The 19,310-nt window shown below is 41.1% G+C and overlaps 1 protein-coding gene across 2 annotated transcripts; it reads left to right on the forward strand.

The window, feature by feature from the left end:
* The first annotated feature begins 1,996 nt into the window (after window positions 1–1,996).
* On the forward strand, window positions 1,997–19,109 carry pbx2 (pre-B-cell leukemia homeobox 2). Of its 2 annotated transcripts, none has more exons than XM_034174281.1 (8): window positions 1,997–2,323; window positions 2,985–3,064; window positions 6,225–6,469; window positions 8,900–9,090; window positions 10,381–10,516; window positions 10,833–10,974; window positions 16,601–16,695; window positions 18,364–19,109. In XM_034174281.1, exons 1-8 carry the CDS (start codon window positions 2,079–2,081, stop codon window positions 18,442–18,444), a joined length of 1,215 nt encoding a protein of 404 aa, XP_034030172.1. In that variant the 5' UTR covers window positions 1,997–2,078; the 3' UTR covers window positions 18,445–19,109. The 2 variants fall into 2 exon arrangements, with proteins under 2 accessions (XP_034030172.1, XP_034030173.1); XM_034174282.1 differs by having other exon boundaries at window positions 2,000–2,323; window positions 2,991–3,064.
* Window positions 19,110–19,310: the final 201 nt, after the last annotated feature.

Raw genomic sequence — 19,310 nt, forward strand, 5'->3', positions numbered from 1 at the left:
ACTGTGTCAGAATGTTGGGTTTTCTATGGATCGTAAAACAAAGATGCTGAAAAATGATTAAATAAATGAAATGTTTTCAAAATCAATTTACAGTAAACGGCATAAAGTATAACAGACTAAACAAAATAAATGTATGACATGACTGTCTTTACATTTATAGCTTCACTGTTTCAGGTCAAACTTCCCATACAAGAACAATGACATCCTGTTGATCAATTCATTACTACCAGAAGTGAAGCAAGGGTGGTTATGTTTCCAGATCTGTTGCTGGCATATATTTATACAGTATGTGTGCATGCATGCTTAGGTGTTTTTGCATGGGTGTCTGTGCGTGGGTGCATGTGAGAGAGTGAGATGAGTTGAACGTCTCAGCACCAAACCTTACTGGTATCTTGGCATAAGATCTTACACCAGTTCGCATATGGCAGCCATAGCTCAAGGTCAAGGTTGCTGAGGGCAAGGTTAGTGTTGTGGGTGGTGCAGTCATTATCTTTCAATTTAAGTGGTTGTGATAGGGAGACATCCTAGCACTGCAAATTCTGCAGAGAGTGGAGACAGAGCCTCTGACATTTTCCCAGTGAATTCAGGTGTCTGTCAGCTGTATTCTGGGTGTTATTCTGTTCACTTTCTTCCAGAGATGGGTAGACCAGACCTGACCTGACTTAGTTATTATCCCATTTTAATTGAATTAACGTTATTTTTACAGCTTCAAATCACAACATATGTTACCTTAATGTGCTTCACAAGAGATATTTCTAACCTTATGCAGCTCCTGTGCGAGTGCATTGGTAACAGTTGGTAAGGAAAAGCTTCCTAAGGCATTTTTTAAAGACAGGAAGTAACCTCAAGCAGGCCATACTCAGTGGAGTGACCACTGGCTTTGGCCATACTACCAATAACAAAATAAAGAAATAAATCACAAGAAAGAAATGCCCAGCATGAAAAGAGAGAAATGTAGCAGCTAAGCAATGTACATCGGGCCTGATTCACTGAAGGTTTACATGTGTAAAAACATACTCAAATGCCATTGCACTTACACATGTATATTCATGCTGACTTAACAGTGTGCAATGAGAACTACGTGTGTCATATCCACAAAATAATGTGTCTTGTCAAGTTAGCATGTTTGACTTTGTGAATATGCAGTTTGGCGTTTGTCTACCTGATAGTGCAAAACTGTGAAACATGCAAACTGGTGATATTTGCACATGCAACATGATTTATCAAGGCCAAAAGTAAATTTAGTGGGTGGTGACAGCGACAGTAGTTTGTGAGTTTGAAACCTTGGGGTTAACTGATTGTATTTAACACTGCTGTTCAAGATCACATCACAGTGGCAACACTGAATTAAAAAAATATTCATTCCAAACACTGGACATATTTAACTTTATTTTATGCTGGTTTCTTGAACAAAGTAATAATATCTGCAGTCTTTGTGCATGGAAGTCCATGCCTAATCACAGACCCATAGAAGCCTATGTATTGACTTCTATCGATCCACCAGGGAATCTCATAAGTCACATCTTTGTGACTTTCTTGTGCTCCCTGCTAAAACATGTTTATAAATTACTGTTTTATAATTTCCTCAATTTCCCTGAGGGAGTCTTCCCAAGGAAAGAATAAAGTTCTATCTCATCTCTAATCTAATTAGGTCTAGTAAACTACAGAAAATTAATGATTGAATGACTGAGGTATTTTTATAGCCTTGTGTGCGGTGAAAGTGAGGCATCATTGTAAAGGACTTTGAGCATCTGCTGCAGATGGAAAAGTGGTATGAAAACGCAGTCCCTTTAAAATCAATTTGTGAATTCATAAATTTAGCTATATATATAAAGTACTTAAAATAAACATGCAAAATAACAAAACACTGCATGTGGGAATTAGTTTTGGCTTCACAGTGATTTTGCCAAGTAAACGTTTGGGAACCACCGCCTTTGAATGTGTTTTGAAAATGTGTTTTGTTGGTTCTCCTCCTGGCTCGCTAGGGGCCCCTGTGCCGCCGCTGTGAAGCCTGGGATCTGGCTGTGTGTGTGTGTCTGCTTCAGAGCAGCAGTCGTCGCCACTGTGCGCCGCTCATCATGTTGCAGCAGCAACAGCCTCTGACGGGCAATGGGCCCTCTAACGGCCGGGGACTCGGCATGAGTGGCCACACCGGGATCCACGCCCTGAACTCGGTTCACCAGCCCTCCCAGCATCGGTCCGACGGAGGAGACCCAGGCCTCGAGGGCACAGAAAACGGACACGAAACCCGCAGAGACATTGGTGACATACTGCAGCAAATAATGACCATCACCGACCAAAGTTTGGACGAGGCACAAGCAAAGTTGGTGACGACTTTGATATGTCTTTTTAAAAAAATTTAAATTACGGCTTTTCACGCAGGTCGTTCTTGCTTTTTTACAATTATTATTATTATTTTTTTCCCCGACACTTGCCGTTTTGTGGATTCCGTCCCGCAGCGACAAAGTTTGTTGAAGTTCGATCTTTTGTTTGGATTTTTTTTTTTACACGTCCGCTAACCAAATAGCTAACAGCAGCTAACAAGAACAAAGTTGGTTTTGCTATAAAATTCACACATTGCGCTTCACATGTTGTCACGCTGACCAACCTTTTTATTTCTTTGCTGAGATTTACACGCATTCAGCTTTGTTAGCAGCGTCGAGCCGTAGACATTGTTAGCTGGCTAGGCTAACGCTAATAGTGATAGTTAATGTTTACGTCGTGACGACCGTAGTTTTTATGGTCCCTTTAGGCAGTAAATTTGAACACATGCGTAATAGTCGATGTGCATAAACTGTGTTTCATACTCCAGTTGTCAGGAAACAGGTTTGTCTTTAACCCCAGCTAGCCAGAAGCTAACGGTCGGCTAATATAGCCATGCTAAAGGTAGTTGAACATCGGTTTTGTTTTTTGTTGTTGTTTTTATCCTCCAGTCTTCGCGCTGCCTCTGTATTTACGTTTCGCATGTTATTTTCAATCTTTATGTACAGGAAACATGCGCTCAACTGTCACCGAATGAAACCTGCCTTGTTCAGCGTCCTGTGCGAGATCAAGGAAAAAACAGGTAACGTTATTAAATAAGTGGATTAGAAGTTTTACATATTTGTGAGCTGTCGTTTTAGAAACTGGGTTTTTAGCTAATGAGTGTTATAAGTAGAGGTGCACTAACAAGTAACGTTTTATGTATTAGAAGTTGTAGGCGTGAGCTGTCACTTACAAACTGGACTTTAATGTTGACAGGTGTTAGAAGCATGGGTACATATGCTTTCTTTTCTTCTCCAGCACCACAAGGTTTAGGTTGGCACTCATTACGTCAAAACCAAATTCATACCATTTAATTCAGCTATGATTTAATAGTGATGCAGCCCTGATTCTCTGCACTTTGGCATTTTACTTTTTATGAATTAAAGCTCAGTTTTGACTGACGGGAAACGATATGGTCACTTTTATTGTGTTATAGTTGTTTTGCTTTTTATTGCAACCCATATGATGTTAAAAATGGGACTCAAGATCATGTAGAGCAGGTGGGTCTGTGGGATCGGATGTGGAACAGCTGGTATGTGGACCAGGGTTCTATTCCAGCTCTGTGCTTCACTCTGCTTTCTGTGTCCTTGGGCAAGACACTTAATGTGTATTCAGTTCACATTCTGTATTCAGTAAAGAGGTACCAGCCTGTAACCTCTAATGCATAGGTGTCAAACTGATTCCAGAAAGGGCCAAGAGGGTGCAGGTTTGCTTTATAGCCACCAACTCCACCAGGTGATTTCACTGATGAACTCTTCCCATCTGCTCAAAGTGATGTTCATCACCCTGGATGGGATTGGCATCCCATCCAGGGTGACTGGCAGATTCTCATCTGCTTCATGCTAGGGTATGTAGGAATAGACTCTGACCTGATGAGCTTCAGGCCTGTATAGGACTACTTCTCATGGAAGAACCAGTCATATGAACAGATTTGTTTGTAAGTGGCTTTGGTGTCTAGAAGTGATTTAAGAGAACCGTGTTTTTCCATAGGTATCAACACAATTTTTTAATGGTCGAGACCGTGTGTGCCTGAGTTGTTTACACACAGGCATGTCTTTAGTGTTTTTCCTCCTCTGTACCACTGCTAATGTATAATTTTTTTTATTACAAAATGCTTTTAGAGTTTATTTGCGACATGAGAAATTATTTCAATCTTACACGGTTTCTCCAGGCTTCAGTCATTATACTGTTCAATCCTACAGCATTATTCAATATCAAAATAAATCACTGGTAATTTCACTGATTAACATCACTTTGAGCAAATGGCAAGAGTTCATTAATGAAATCAGCTGGTGGAGTTGGTGGTTACAAAGAAAACCTGCACCCTCTTGGCACTTTCTGGAATCAATTTGATACCCGTGATTTAGGTCATAATTTCAGTGTTAAGCCCCAGTCACATGGCACTAGCGAAGGACACTGAAGCCAAAATGAAACAAGAAATCTGGACTTATGTTGACTTTTGGAGACATCGTTTAACTGTCATCCAGCTTTGTTCCTGTAGCTGGCACTTCGTCAGAATTTTCAAACTGTTGAAAAATGTGAACGAATCTTGACGACAACTTCAATTCTTCCATAATCCCTTTTGCTTTCTGTCTTGACGATTCCTCATCATTTGTGTAGTTTCCATACCGTCAGTATTCCGTTTGACTGTTGTCCAGCTTCGTCCAACCTCTCAAGTCCGACGTCTTGCGTGAACATTGATGATATCTGAACGGATCAGTAACTAAAGATCTGATGAGCTGAACATGACTCGTCCATGTGTGGGATGAAAAGCAACGTTTTTGTACAGAAACAATAGCGACAAGAACTACTACTTTAACTATTTACGCACGTTCGCATGCTGTCTCTGGCTCCAACGTGCATGTGCACGCACACGTTGTAGTGAAGGCAAACCTGTTGTTGAGACATTGTAGCTGTAGGTGGCTGCAGAAAGCATAGACTCGCTGCAGAAATGATCACAGCGTCAAGGTCACCGTTCACGCCAATTTTCTTTTGTTAGTTTCGGCTTTGTTTCTTTCTTTTATGCGCTATGCACTTGCAGGCTTTTCGGTGATTTGAGACGTGCCAGCTCATTCATCCACTTTTTCTCAACTATTTGTGGTTTTGTGACTTTTTTCCTTCGTTCAGCGATTGCCGTGTGATCAGGCCTTTAAATTTGGACACATAGCATAGTTGCAGAAACAGCGAGAAAGACTTAGAATCACTGTTTTTTGACAGCCATATTGGTATGTGCATGTGTGAATGCAGCAGACTGTTGCAGTAAATTATTTTTTACAGTCAGATCTGTAACTAGTTGAACAGTGACAGTTTTAATGAAACAGGAAGTGCTTGTTGTGAGGACTTTGATCTTTAATTTGATCACATTTGCCATTTAATAATTGCAGCCATTTTATACATTTTCACTTTGTTTTCCATTAAACATCTAGCGTTGCCTCACTTTATTTTCCAACATTGACAATTTCCTAGGATGCTCTGTGTATTTTCACCTATGTCTGACATTCTTCTGGATTCTTGTGAAGCCAATCAGCTGAAACTCTACACTTCAAGCACATCCTCACTGTTTCATTAAAACTACAATGTGGTGATGTGCAGTGGAAAAAAATGGCAGAACTTGTCATTGTCCAACTACTTATGTACCTGACTTTATGTCTGTTAAAATGTATCTTGGCTGCTTGGTCCATAAATTTGTGTGTTCCTTATAAATTCAGCTAAAATGTTTCAGATGAGACATGCATGCATACTACTGTGGCAGGTATGTGAACCCCTGAGTATTATTGCATAAGTCATATGAAAACCCAAACGTGGAAAGAATCAGCAGCTCTCCTTGTGCTTACCTTATGCTTGCAATGCTAGGAATAAATCTATAAAAGGGTAAGCAAACATACAGCTGCTATTATGTACAAGGACAATGGATGGGGTGGACACAAAACAGCAGCTGAACAGACAGATGGACAGCCTGTAAAATGATGAGCAGTACTGATGTGCTTGATATGTGTTGTGCAAGCAGTAAATAATAATTATATATTGAGTCATGTATTGCAAGGGCATATGAGAGTGATATGGTTTGTAATTTCTTTGATGCTACGAAAACCTAATTTGATCATCATAAACTGTATAAGAAACATTTCTGAAAAGGTATGTGTGTTAAATTTTGCTGTTGATATTTTACCATGAGTGACTGATGTTTGTGTTCATGATAGGCTTGTCAATGAGGAACGCCCAGGAGGAGGAGCCACAGGACCCTCAGCTGGTGCGACTGGACAACATGTTATTGGCAGAGGGTGTGGCAGGACCAGAGAAGGGTGGCGGGGCTGCTGCTGCCGTGTCTGCTGCCACCAGCTCGGGAGGGATGTCACCTGACAGCTCGCTTGAACACTCCGACTACAAAAGCAAGTTGAGCCAGATTCGCAGTATCTACCACACTGAACTGGAGAAGTATGAGCAGGTACCGTGTCCCAACAGGAGACGAGTGCTGATGTTGCTTGTACATGCATGCCTGTATGAAAGCAGCTTACCAGAAGCATAATCTTTTGGCATTTTAGAAAGAAAAAAAAAAAGCAGATCAATTCTTTTGTTCAAAATTCAAGTTCTGGAATGTGATGCTAATTTTTGTATAGCCAAGGGTGATGTTAAGGCTATTGTAGCAACACGTCAGGGATTCCCAGACAAAAATTGTGAAGTGTGGGATTAACCAAGTGCGGGGAAGGGTGAAAATGATGCAAACAGAAAATAAAACTTTGAATACAACTCAGTTACAGTACAGGCAGACATTTCTCTTATCTTATGAGCCAAGTGGCAAACCTTTATCTTGAATCTTGACCCTGACTTGGAAGTGTTGAGGCTGGCTCCAAAACAGAGCACTTTCCCATAGGACTCCATGTTAAAGTGTCCAACTTTAGAACAGAAATAAACATTTACAACCTTGCACAAAAACCGGTTTTGGTCTGCAGATAATTTCAAGGTAACTTTATTTATACCCAAAGGTAGCTTTGGTTTCTTTCTTTCTCCACAAACCGAGATAGCACTTAAAACACGCCTCAATGACAACTGTATCAGAGGTGGATTTTTTTTCTTCACCTTTGCTGAGCCCAGAGACTCCGCCTCTTGTTCTCTCCGACTGTAACTCAACAGCTGCCACTTGCTGTCGTGTTGTTGCTGTCTGTTTGGAGTTTTTGTATAGTAGAGTGGTCAGATAGAAGCCACTTCTTAGTAAAAGGCACATGGTAGCCCACCTTGTGTTTGCCAAAAGACACCTGAAGGTCTCTCAGACCATGGGAAACAAAGTTCTTTGGTCTGATGAGACAAAGATTGAACACTCTGGCGTGAATGCCAGGGGTCATAAGTAAGTCTCTTCGGCTGCTCCTTTGTTTTTCACTCAGTGTTGCCACAGAAGATCAAATTTGGATGCATGTTCATTTGGCACAAGTGTTACACCAGATGCCCATCCAGGCGTCATGTTTGGAGGAAACCAGGCACCATCCCTATGGTGAAGCTTGGTGGTAGCAGCATCCTGCTGTGGAGATGTTTTTCAGTGGCAGGAACTGAGAGACTAATCAGGATTGAGGGAAAGATGAATGCAGCAATGTACAGAGACATCCTGAATGAAAATATGCTCCAGAACGTTCTTGACGTCAGACTGGGGCGATGGGTCAACTTTCAGCAGGACAATGACCCTATCCAAGATATCAAAGGAGTGGCTTCAGGACAACTCTGTGAATGTCCTTGAGTGGCCCAGCCAGACGTCATCAGTTTATGCACTGCGGTCAGGTATAGCCAGGTAGCGTGAATGTAAATCTATGCTACGGGCCCAGCCATGCCTCAGTAAGTGATAATAATGTGCGTTAGTGGTGTCTGAACCAAGTGACCCAAATTGTAGTGTTAGTGTTTCAGATGCGAACATAAGTTTCATGGGCTTTGGCTTGAAATCAGAACACATTTTTCCGTCAACTACACATTACGTTTTATTAAGTCCTTACTTCCAAAGGATATTTTTGGATTCCCACAAGTCAGGTTCCTTCTCAGAAGCCATCTCAAAAAGACTGTGAGCCTGTCATTCTGTCATGAAATGTTACAAATGAGACTCTCCTCTGAGATGGCTACAGGTAAAAGTGTGATGTGGTTATATGGGTAGGCGGTGGTCTGTCGTATTGGTCCTCACATTTTGTTTTCACCTTGACATTCATATGGCTTTTGAGGAAAAGGGGTGGCGTTAAAGTGTCTCCTCCGTGGCTCCAAGGGATACAAAAAATGTTGTGGGTACCAAAGGATGGGGAAGGTCTGTAGCATTATATCTGACATTCTGTTTTGACCTTGACCCTTAAATGACCTACATTCAGGATATTGAAATAGTTGCTTATATGAAGTTTTGGGAATATTTTCATCTTGGCTGCTATCTGGGTAGCCATCTTGGTTTTTTTGCATCTTGCATACATTGATAAACAGGGTAACATACTCTCCACTCATATTAGTGGTGAGGGTATTTGGGCCCCTCTGGGCCTGCTTTTTTTTTCCCCTCTTACACCAGGAATTAATTGGGGTAGGGGGTGGTGACCAAGTGGTTAGTGCACTTGATTTCAGTGTGGAAGGTTCCCGGTTCAGCCTGCCCGCCTGCCACATTTCTCCATGTAATGTGGAGTTGGGCCAGGAAGGGCATCCAGTATAAAACTAGTGCCAAATCAGCATGCGAACCCACCCTGGAACTTCTGTGGCGACCCCAAGTGAAAACAAGGGAGCAGCTGAAGTGACTTACTTACTTACCTGGAATTTATTTGGGTTCTTTGGAAGGTTGTGGCAGTGATTTGTTGTACCAGTGTGTGTGCTCTCCCTGCTGACCTGTCTTCTAACACTTCCTGATCTTCTGTCTCTCACGGACCAGGCATGCACTGAGTTCACCACCCATGTCATGAACCTCTTGAGGGAGCAGTCTCGCACACGGCCTGTCACTCCGAGGGAGATTGAGCGCATGGTGGCCATCATTCACCGCAAGTTCAGTTCAATTCAGACTCAGCTCAAACAGAGCACTTGTGAAGCAGTTATGATCCTGAGGTCCCGCTTCCTTGATGCCAGGTATATAATTGTCTGAGAATATTTATTTCATTATTTTGTTTCAAATGTGTAAGATGTTACTGTATGTTTCCTAGGATGTTGCAGGTGGCAGAATTAGCACTTATCGTCACACAGCTTGAAGCCAGACTCAGGTCGAAATTAGGTGTAGCTTCATTCATATGTGGCAACATGTAAATACAGCACATAACCCTCAAAAAATAATAATAATAAAAGCTTCATTAGGGAAGAAATGCTTTTTCTTTTCCTCTATCATTTATTTGTTACATATGGGGGTGGAAAGAACAACATTCCAGAATTTAATTTGTCTGAGGCTTCTGCCCATGTGCTACAATTAGAGAATAACCCTGTTGTGCCTGATGATTTGCAGATGTTCATGCTGGTTATACAGTTGCAAATTGAGCTTTACCGGTGATCCGTAAGCGGTTAAACAGATATTTGTGACCGTAATCCAGCATGATCTGAAGATCATCAGACACAAGGGGGTTATTCCCATTCTAATCCAATTCCATCATTTGCACGGTTTATTTTTCTGTAGGTAATTTGGCCGACAAGGCTTACTGTCGAGCCAGCGTCGCTGCAACAGCGGTCAGGGCGCAGAGTTTTCCATCAAATGTGAAACGGTAATTCTGTATCAGAATCCACAGCAATACTTACGTATGGTATCTTAAATTCACCCAGTTCGGCATCGTTGTCGGTATGCGACTTTCTCTCGCTCTCAGCTAATGGCGCCATTATTGACATCTGCGTAGCAACGTGTGCTGCTGGTCAGGGTGTGGAGTAATACATTGAATGTGAAACGGTCAAATATTTTGCAAGCTTACACCCGATATTATACGATCTGAAATCTCATACGCTTAACCAATCAGATTTGTGGAAAAAATTGGATTAGAATAGAGCTTGTCATTAGAAATAAGTTTGAAACATGAACACAATTGCATTGTTGTGCCCATCTGCAACACTTGGAGTATTAATATTTCTTCTCTTTATTTAGATATTGTCATGGGTTGACATTAGCTCAGTCATTATAGTGGGTTGCTACTGAATGGTCAGTCAGTTTGTTCCCAAATTGCGGTTTTGTGTTGAAGTGTCCTTGAACAAGGTCTCACACATTTAAAATGGTCAACTCTTAGACCCAAATACAATCATGGGAAAATGATGTGATTCCACACATCATTTTCTCAGAAGAAGTGGTTGCTTTCAGACATTACAAATTCATAGAATGTTGTATTTGAAAATCTGCAGTAAAATTATTGCTTTTGGCTGATGGATGCATCTTTTGTATCTCATCAGGCGCAAGAGACGCAACTTCAGCAAACAGGCCACAGAGATCCTGAATGAATATTTCTACTCCCACTTGTCCAATCCTTACCCCAGTGAAGAAGCCAAAGAGGAACTTGCCAAACAGTGTGGTATCACTGTCTCTCAGGTAAACTTAAGGAACTCGAGTGAATTTTTTATTATTATTACTATTACTACTATTATTTGCTTACATCTCTGTAGTGTATAATTCTTTGTTGTTCTGCTAACTGAACTTCCAAGATTACTGCCCATATGACTGCACCCTCTTCCTGTTTGTATGTTTTGTTCAGTGTCATTTTCACCTGCAAATTCCCCAAGAATATGATAATGGTTTATGTTTGGTCAGTGTTAAAATTTACTGTTAAATGTCCCTTTGTTTTAACTTTACAGTTCCACACTGTATCTTACATTGTCTCTATTTTTGTTTTGTTTTTTCAACCCAGGTGTCCAATTGGTTTGGTAACAAGAGAATCCGCTACAAAAAAAACATTGGCAAGTTCCAGGAGGAGGCCAATCTTTATGCTATGAAGACCGCTTTGGGTGCAAGACAGGGGGATGATTCCCCTCATACTCCCAATTCTACAGGTATCTAAATGCAGTGGTGGACCATGCATTTTACACCTATGCCTAAACTCAGTATTGCATGATGTAGCATCATAAATAGACACATCATATATCCCAAACCACTGCAATTACCAAATGTGATAAGTTTGGCATTGCACCTTCAGGAGACAGGGCTGTGCGTGGGTGTGGAGTGGAGAAGTGAGAACAAGAGCACAAGAGAAAGAGAAAAGCTTTCTTACTACAGTCGGGGAGGTGAAGCAAGAGTTAATACAAACAAAGAAGTGAAAGCTCACAGCAGTCAGTCATATTTACTTATACAGGCCTGGTATTTTTCCAGCCTGAGCCGGATTTCCGACTTTTGGATCCGGTATATGCAGCGGACGGTGACAGGTTGCCATGTAATCCCTATGGAAGGACACGTTGTGGATATGTAGTGATGTGGAGATGTCTGTCTGGAGTTTATACTTGACATGGACATGTCCTGTCTCTAGCAATCAGCCTGTGAGCAGGACTCATGTAACTTTTGTCTTTTATTTAACACAATTATGACAGAGTTTGAGGGGGAAAAAGCGAGGAAGTGCAGCAGCAGCCGGTGTTTTGTTTTTTTACGTGCGTGCGCGAATGAATCGTCCATGAAAGATAATTTTATTAATTACACAGATGTATAATAAAACAAATGGTGAACTGGTTTATAACACAATTATGACAGATACCAGGTACCAGGCTTAATTTGAAGTTCCAATGAAGACCTTTCATTTGAGACCAACAAAACAAAATCAAAAGATGCCCACATGCCCAAAAGGGGGTGCCAAAGGAGCATATTGGTAAAATAGCTGGAAAAAGGGTTAATTTTTTGGCAAAATCTAAAGGACATTGTGGTGGTGTTCTTTGCATCTTAAGGAAGCCTAACATTATTACTACCAACATGCCAAAGAGCATTTTTCGCATGACAAGGCAAATAAGGTTAAATGCACATCAAAGTCAGCACACTTTCGGTACATTTTGTCCAAATTCCTTTTTTTTTTTTGGTAATTAATTGCATGGCCCCCAGGGGGTTAAATTTCTTCAACTGTACATTTTACCTAAACTTTAAGACAGAATAAACAAATTCTGAAAATATCAAGTTAATATCTTTTCTAGTTTTTGATTTATGGCCAAGTAAACATGGTCACAAACGGAACACAGAGGGTTAACATGGACACGCCCTCTTTTTTAAACCTCCATAGAATCTAAATGAAACAAGATATTGAGCTGCTGCCAAGACCATTCTTCTTCTGTCAACACTGGCTACAAAATATATCAAAACCAGGCAATTCTAAAACCATAAAACTGGGACCTTTGGTGATTTCATATGGAATGACCCTAATATGACATTACCATTACAATCAAACTTCACATTGTTTAGGAAAAAATTCATAAAAATTTCCCTTGAAGGATAAATTTTCAAAAGAACAAACGTCCTTGAACTGCTTACGGTAGCAACAGTTGAGACTAACACAGTTGATTACAGCAGTGATTCTCAACCGGGGTGCCGCGGCACCCTAGGGTGCCGTGATCGATCGTCAGGGGTGCCGTGGGTATTTTTCATATTCGCGATTACCGTGAATTATTTATTTTATCCACAAAGCATAAAACGACTCAGAATCTGACGTCATTGTGCTGCAGCCTCGCTCTCGTCTTAAGGCGGGACAATACAAGGAGGCTGACGGCCGATTAAAACAGTGCCGTCTCCTTCAAAAGCCGTCTAAAATGCGGAGCTGTCGGTGTGTGTGTCTGTGCCTGTGTGTGCACGCGCGCGGAGTTAACAGGCTGCAGACTGCGAGGGAGGGGGTGGGGGTGGGTGAGGGAGGGGAGGGGGTGGGTGAGGGAGATTCCTGAATACAGGCGCGACACGTTCAGTGCGCAGCGAGCGCGGAGCAGAGAGAGGATTTTAAATGGAGTGAACATGTTAACAAAACGAAAACGTGAAGCTTTTACTTCTCTCTGAACTTTCTCTAAAGGTGTGATTCTGCCGTTACGGTCCTGTTCACACCATGTGCGCGTCGTATGCTGAATTTATGAGATCATGAGATGAAATAAACGGTCAAATATCTTTAAAAACATATTTAAAAAATGAGAATATATAAATGAACTGAGATACACACAAAAAAAAAATGTTCAGACGCACAGATCACAAAAAGCAGGTGAGAACTCTGAACTTTAACAGCTGTTATTTTCCAAAGGTATTTATTTGTTCAGTCTTGAGCTTAATGTAGTGTTTAAGCACAAAACGTGACTGATGAGGAGAAACAATTTCAGAAATGCAACAGAAACAACCACAAATCAGAAAAAGTTGGGACTGTATGTAAAATGAAGATAAATATAAAAATGTTGCACCATTCCCAGTTTCTCCACTCACAGAAGCCAAACGTTCTTCCAGAGTTGTGTAATTATACTACAATAGTAGAATATAAAGAAGGGGAAAAAAAGAAAAAAAATAGACAATATATTCGTCATTCGCAATTATTTGTCTGACAATTAATCGTCTCCAGAAATTTCTAATCGTGACAGCCCTACTTGAGATCAGAGCGCACGCAAAATGCTTGAGGATTTTTGAAATGCGATGTTTTCTGTATCGATTTTCTATTGCGATAATTGGGTTTTGCGCAAAACCAGAGGTAATAGCATTATAATATTATTTTAGTTGGTGGTGTGCCGCAGGATTTTGTAAATATAAAAAGGGTGCCGCGACTCAAAAAAGGTTGAAAAACACTGGATTACAGTGACATCATGGAACATGTGCAGGCTTCCCCAGCCTTGCTCAAGGTATTCTGGTAAGGACATGGTGATGGCCAATCTGAGTAGAGGCACTGTGACGTCACTGGCTGGCTGCTAATCTAACATGGAAGAAAATGCTCCAAAACGGCTGTATTTCTGTGTTAATCTAACATGTCTCATATATTATTTAAAAGCTAGTGAGAAATAACACTTCTAAACTAAAAAACCCTGTTCTTGTAACCTGAAAACACTTGTCTGAATGATTTACAGGCCAGTAGCACTCACTCCAATCATCGTGAAGTGTTTTGAGAGAGTGGTGCTGGCCCACATTCAGTGCAGCATACCAGACAACCTGGACCCCCTGAAATATTCATACCGGTCCAATAGGTCCATCTCAGACACTGTCACTGCTGCACTCTACTATTCCCTCTCTCACCTGAAAAAAGACTCCTATATCAGGATACTCTTTCTTGACTCCAGCCCAGCTGTCAGTATGGTCATCCCTCACAAACTCACCCACAAACTGCTCACACTTGGCCTACACCCTGCCCTCGGTGACTGACTCTTGGACATTTTGACTGGCAGGCCCCAGTCTGTCAGGATTGGTAATAGGACTTCAGCCAGCATCATCACCAACACTGGAACCTCTCAGGGATGTGTCCTCAGCCCCGTCAGTGACAAAGTGACCTACAGGAGGGAGGCGGCCGGCCTGCTGTCATGGGGTGAGGCCACCAGCCTCACCCTCAACACAGACAAGACGAAGAAGATGATAGTGGACATGAGGAAGGAGAGGAGACCTCATCAACCACTGTTTATCCGGGTGCTTGAAGTGGAAAGGGTGAGCAACTTTAAATAGCTGGGTGTCCACATCTGTGAGGACCTCGCCTGGACACTAAACACCTCACAGCTGATTAAGAAGGACCAACAACAGCTGTAGTTCCTGAGGAAGTTTGGCATGTTGCCCAAGATTTTCAGCAACTTCTACAGCTGCCTTGTTGAGAGCATCTTAACCAACAGCATCACAGTGTGGTACAGCAGCACTACTGCTCCGGACCGCAGTCACCTGCAGACAGTGGTTAAGACTGCTGAGAGCTTCACCAGGACTCCACTGCACTCTCTGCAGAGCATCTTCCACCACAGAGTCGGCAGGAGAGCTGCCTCCCTGCTCAAAGAGCCTACCCACCCCCCAAAATGGACTGTTCACACTTACTGTAGTCGGGAGGTACAGAAGTGTGAAATGCAGAACATCAAGACTAAAAAAGGTTCTGTCTGTTCTAGGGCTGAAACGATTAGTCAAGTAACTCGAATAATTTGATTACAAAAAATGTTCGAGGCAAATTCTGTGCCTCAAAGGTCCGTTTAATGTTGTAGTACATATGCCAGGCCTGTCTGTGGTGCTGTAACGTCCCCAGAAAAAACAAACAAAACAGAAGACTAGAGAGCATGTGCATAAGCTGTGTCAATGTAGAACCAAAAGCTACAGCTTTCCAATGCGACACAGAGTAAAATAAAGCCTTTTAAGAGAAAGAGGGTCCATTCTGATTATCTGAAATAGACTTACTGCACACTTAAAGTGAAGCAGTGTGTTTGTCTATTTTTAAAAAACACACGGTTTGGTCCACTGGCTGCGCTGTGCTCTACGTGTACTTGAAGTCAATCAAGTTTGTTAATGTTTATAGGTATCAGACCCTTTGTAAACATCAGATAATTTTGCCATTGTATTTTTTTTTTCTTCATTCTATTTTTTACTATTTACTTGTATTTACAACTCGGCACCAGCGTGGACAGCCAAGTAAGAATTTCATTGCACAGAGAAACCTGTTTCTTCTTGCTGTATATGACAATAAACTCTCTGGATCTGAATGAAAGTGCACATCACCCGAGGTCAAAGGTAACTTCTGGTCTTTTTAAAAGCTTATGCATGCACACACACGCACACACATTTATCTGGAATTCCCCCAGATAAATATGTTCTCTCTTCATTAAAATGAGCTGTAATTTTACAAGACCTTTCTAAAATAAACCTACATTATAATTTTTGGATTGTAGAAACTAAATATTGTCATTTTAGTGAAGTGAACATAGGTGTCAACCTGACTGCAGAAAGGGCCCCAAAAAAAGGGTGCAGGTTTCTTTGTAACCACCAACTCCACCAGCTGATTTCAGTGATTAACAGCAGACGGGATGAGTTCATCAATGAAATCACCTGGGATGTATGGGATGCACAGGTGTACATGCTTTCAGGCATTGACGTTTTAACATGTCTGTTTTGTGCTCGTCTCAGTTTGAGAGTCACGGTCATGTCACGGACCATTCAGCAACACAAAAAGATGGGTGTTCTGTTAACTTCATAGAAAGTGATGTATTTAGAACAAGTATCTGTTTTTCAGGGGGCTTCATTCTTTTTCTTTTTTAATAACAAGAACCTGTACAAACTGCTTGCTCTCCTGGTCACCTTCTTGCTCCACTCTCTTGCTTTCTCACTGCATTTAATTTCATTAAATTGTTGAATGATCTGTCAGCTTCATAATTTTTCATAAACTTTATTTAATTTTGGTGGCTGTTTGGACTCAATGCAGGGCTCCCTGTACCTGTCACATGTTCAGCTGTGTAAGCGAGCACTCCAAAGACTTCTCAATACGTCTCTTAATGATAGCACACCATAATTGTGCTACAGCCCGCTGACTTTAGGATTTACACTTTTGATATATTTATATTTTAATAGTGTTGGTGAATATCATAAGCATTTCAGTCTATAATAGCTTTGCAGATAAAACAATATCTGACCACATTAAATTTGCTTTGGTTGTTTTCTAACTCCAGTTCCATCTGTGAAGGTTTTGATCATACTACTAGCTGATGATGAGGCTCCACTCTTGTCTTTGTGCAGGATCTGGCTCGTTTTCTTTGTCTGGGTCAGCTGACCTGTTTCTCGGAGTTCCACCAGTCAATGGTGAACAGTCAGCATACCAAATGGGAGTGCAGGTGATTATGTTTAAAATCTTCCAGTAGTTCCTGTGATCTGTTTTTCTTATTGTGTCTATCCTGTCCACGATTTGATGTTGCTTTATCGTCTTCTGGAAATCCACTTAATACTTTTTAAAAGAGAACTAAGTAACTATTTGCCCAATTGAGATATCCCATAATCCCTTGCATGCCAGAGAGTTGCTGTAGTCAAAACAACAAAGAGAATCCACATGACGACAATTGCAAATGAACATTATACTACCAAAATTTAATTTTTTTTTATGCTTTTCATCACATTATTAAGAGACTGCTGTATGAGACCCTGAAAACTTGCTAAAACAAATATTCCAAATATTCCATGTCTGCTACGTTTAACCTGCGTGGAACTTCATAAAGGCAAACCGAATTTTAGACATCTTATATATATTACTCTGGAACAAACTGGACAAACACCATTTTAAAGGACAATAAGCAGGATGTTAAAGACCAAACTTCACTTTCCCCCAGAACGACATGAACAGGAAGCAATCGCAGCTCACAGCAATTCCCATTGAAAATAACGGAGAAACAACCTGAGCTTCTCACATGTTTACTAAGACTGAAATGCTTAGTCAAGTAACTCAAATAATGTGATTACAAAAAAATGTTTGAGGCAAATTCTGTGCCTCGAAGCCCCGTTTAATATTGTAGTACATATGCCAGGCCTGCGTGTGGCGTTGTAATGGCTTCAGGGGGGGAATAAAAAACAGAAAAAGACTAGAGCATGCGCAGAAGCCGTGTAAGAGCTAATCAGTGTAGCACCAAAACCTACGGCTTTCCAACACAACACAAAAAGAGTAAAATAAAGCCTTTAAAGAGAAAGCGTCCACGCTTATCATCTAAAATAGGCTTACTGCGCATTTAAAGCGAAACTGACTCCAAATATGGCTTAATGAAGTACTTTTATTTATTCTCGGAGATGCGCTCCGTTCTCAAAACGGTAAATGAAAGTCAAACGGCACTGGCCTTTGCAGACGTACAGCGGAAGACACTGCTGCCTTTTCGGGGCTCGTAACATCAGATCTTAAAGTTCAGAGTCAGTTGCAAGTGCCCCCCCCCCCCCCCCCCCCCCCCAAAAAAAAAATTGCCAGTACTCACAAATGTACTTAAACATCTTTTGTTTATTGTTTCAGCATTCTAAAGAGACAGTGAGACAGAGGGGGGGAGAGAGAGTGCTTCATGTATTGTTTTGAGAACGGAGCACATTTCCAAAAATAAATAAATGTTTACATAAAACAAACACAGTAATAATGTCTAAAAACCCAGAGAATATATTCACAAGAGTTTTAGGCACAGTATACAAAGAGTTTTATGTTGCAATATTCACGCTGTTGTCTGTGTGTAGCGGTTAAAGTGTAGCCATATCGGGCCGTCTCAATGTTAATGACATCTGTTTCCTTTCTGCCTTTTATTTACATTTTTTCTTGCATCACATATGGTAAAAGCTATAATGCGAGTGCCTGAAACATGGATGCTTTAAATGGCTTCAGAAAGTACCTGTAGTTGCTGTATGATAACTAAACTCACAAACCCAAACATTGTTTACGGTGGATCACTGTGGGAGACATCCATACTGTGTGGATGTCTCCCACAGTTAGACAGAAATATGAAAATCGGTCTAAAACATGTCCTTGTTCTTTTTGTCAGGCCAACGGGAACTGGCAGGGTCGAAACTCACCTCGGTCTGGTGCCTCGCCCCGCAGTGACCAATCAGAAAACTCTGACTGATAGCCCACCTTATACGCACAGAACGACAGCGATGGAAAGATTGATGACAGAAGAAAGAATGATACTACACTTCCCACTTGGCTGCAGTTGTTTTTGTACATTGTTTGGTTTGATGATTTTAAAATGTACATTTTTCTTTTGCCACTCAGCTCTGGTCATTGTTATATTTGTATGATTAACTGAGTGCATGAAATGGTGGTGTGAAAGAGTGTGTGTGCGATGTGTGCATGCAAGTGTGGTTTTATTACTGGGCTCGTAGGGTTCATATAGCTACTTCTGACATGTTACTGACTTGTGTTTGTGGTTGGGGAGGGGGGGTGCATTATCATTGTTTTTAGCACACTATATTATGTTCATTATTATTATTATTATTTCTGTTTTATTGTTAGAACTGCAACTATTTCAGTTTTCATTTTAATGGCTCAAAAAGAGACAATGCATATATATTGAATGACAGGGCAAGAGAAAATCCAAAGATTTTGTGTGTTTTTGTTTGTTTTTCTCCCTGGGTTGCTGTGTTCCTCTGAGATGTGTGAGGTATGGCTGAGTCATTATTAATAGTTTGAATGAGTATATCAACAGTGCTGTCTTTTTTCTGTACAGTGAAACACCTGTATTCTCTCTACCTCTTTTACAATAAATATTCTGTACTCACAACCACCTTACATTAAATACTGCCGGCTGGTGCTTACAAACACCTTTCACTTAGAAAACAACTCTGCTATAGCAACGTGTAAAAGTGTTCAGGTACTGTTTCGATTAAGGTTAAAGACAGTATAATCATCAGTGCTTGTACCCTGATCCAGGATGATTGGTTCATGTCACCTAAATGATCCTTTGTGGAGCTTTGTCAGCCATGTGTTTCC

This window comes from Thalassophryne amazonica, chromosome 7 (assembly GCF_902500255.1).
Source record: "Thalassophryne amazonica chromosome 7, fThaAma1.1, whole genome shotgun sequence".
Classification (NCBI taxonomy): Eukaryota; Metazoa; Chordata; class Actinopteri; order Batrachoidiformes; family Batrachoididae; genus Thalassophryne; species Thalassophryne amazonica.

Excerpts from the sequence above, each read along its gene's own strand:
- pbx2 (XM_034174281.1), top strand. The coding sequence starts at position 2,079 with ATGTTGCAGCAGCAACAGCCTCTGACGGGCAATGGGCCCTCTAACGGC. Across the intron at positions 6,470-8,899 it reads AACTGGAGAAGTATGAGCAG|GCATGCACTGAGTTCACCAC; the intron begins GTACCGTGTCCC and ends CTCACGGACCAG. Across the intron at positions 10,517-10,832 it reads GTGGTATCACTGTCTCTCAG|GTGTCCAATTGGTTTGGTAA; the intron begins GTAAACTTAAGG and ends TTTTCAACCCAG.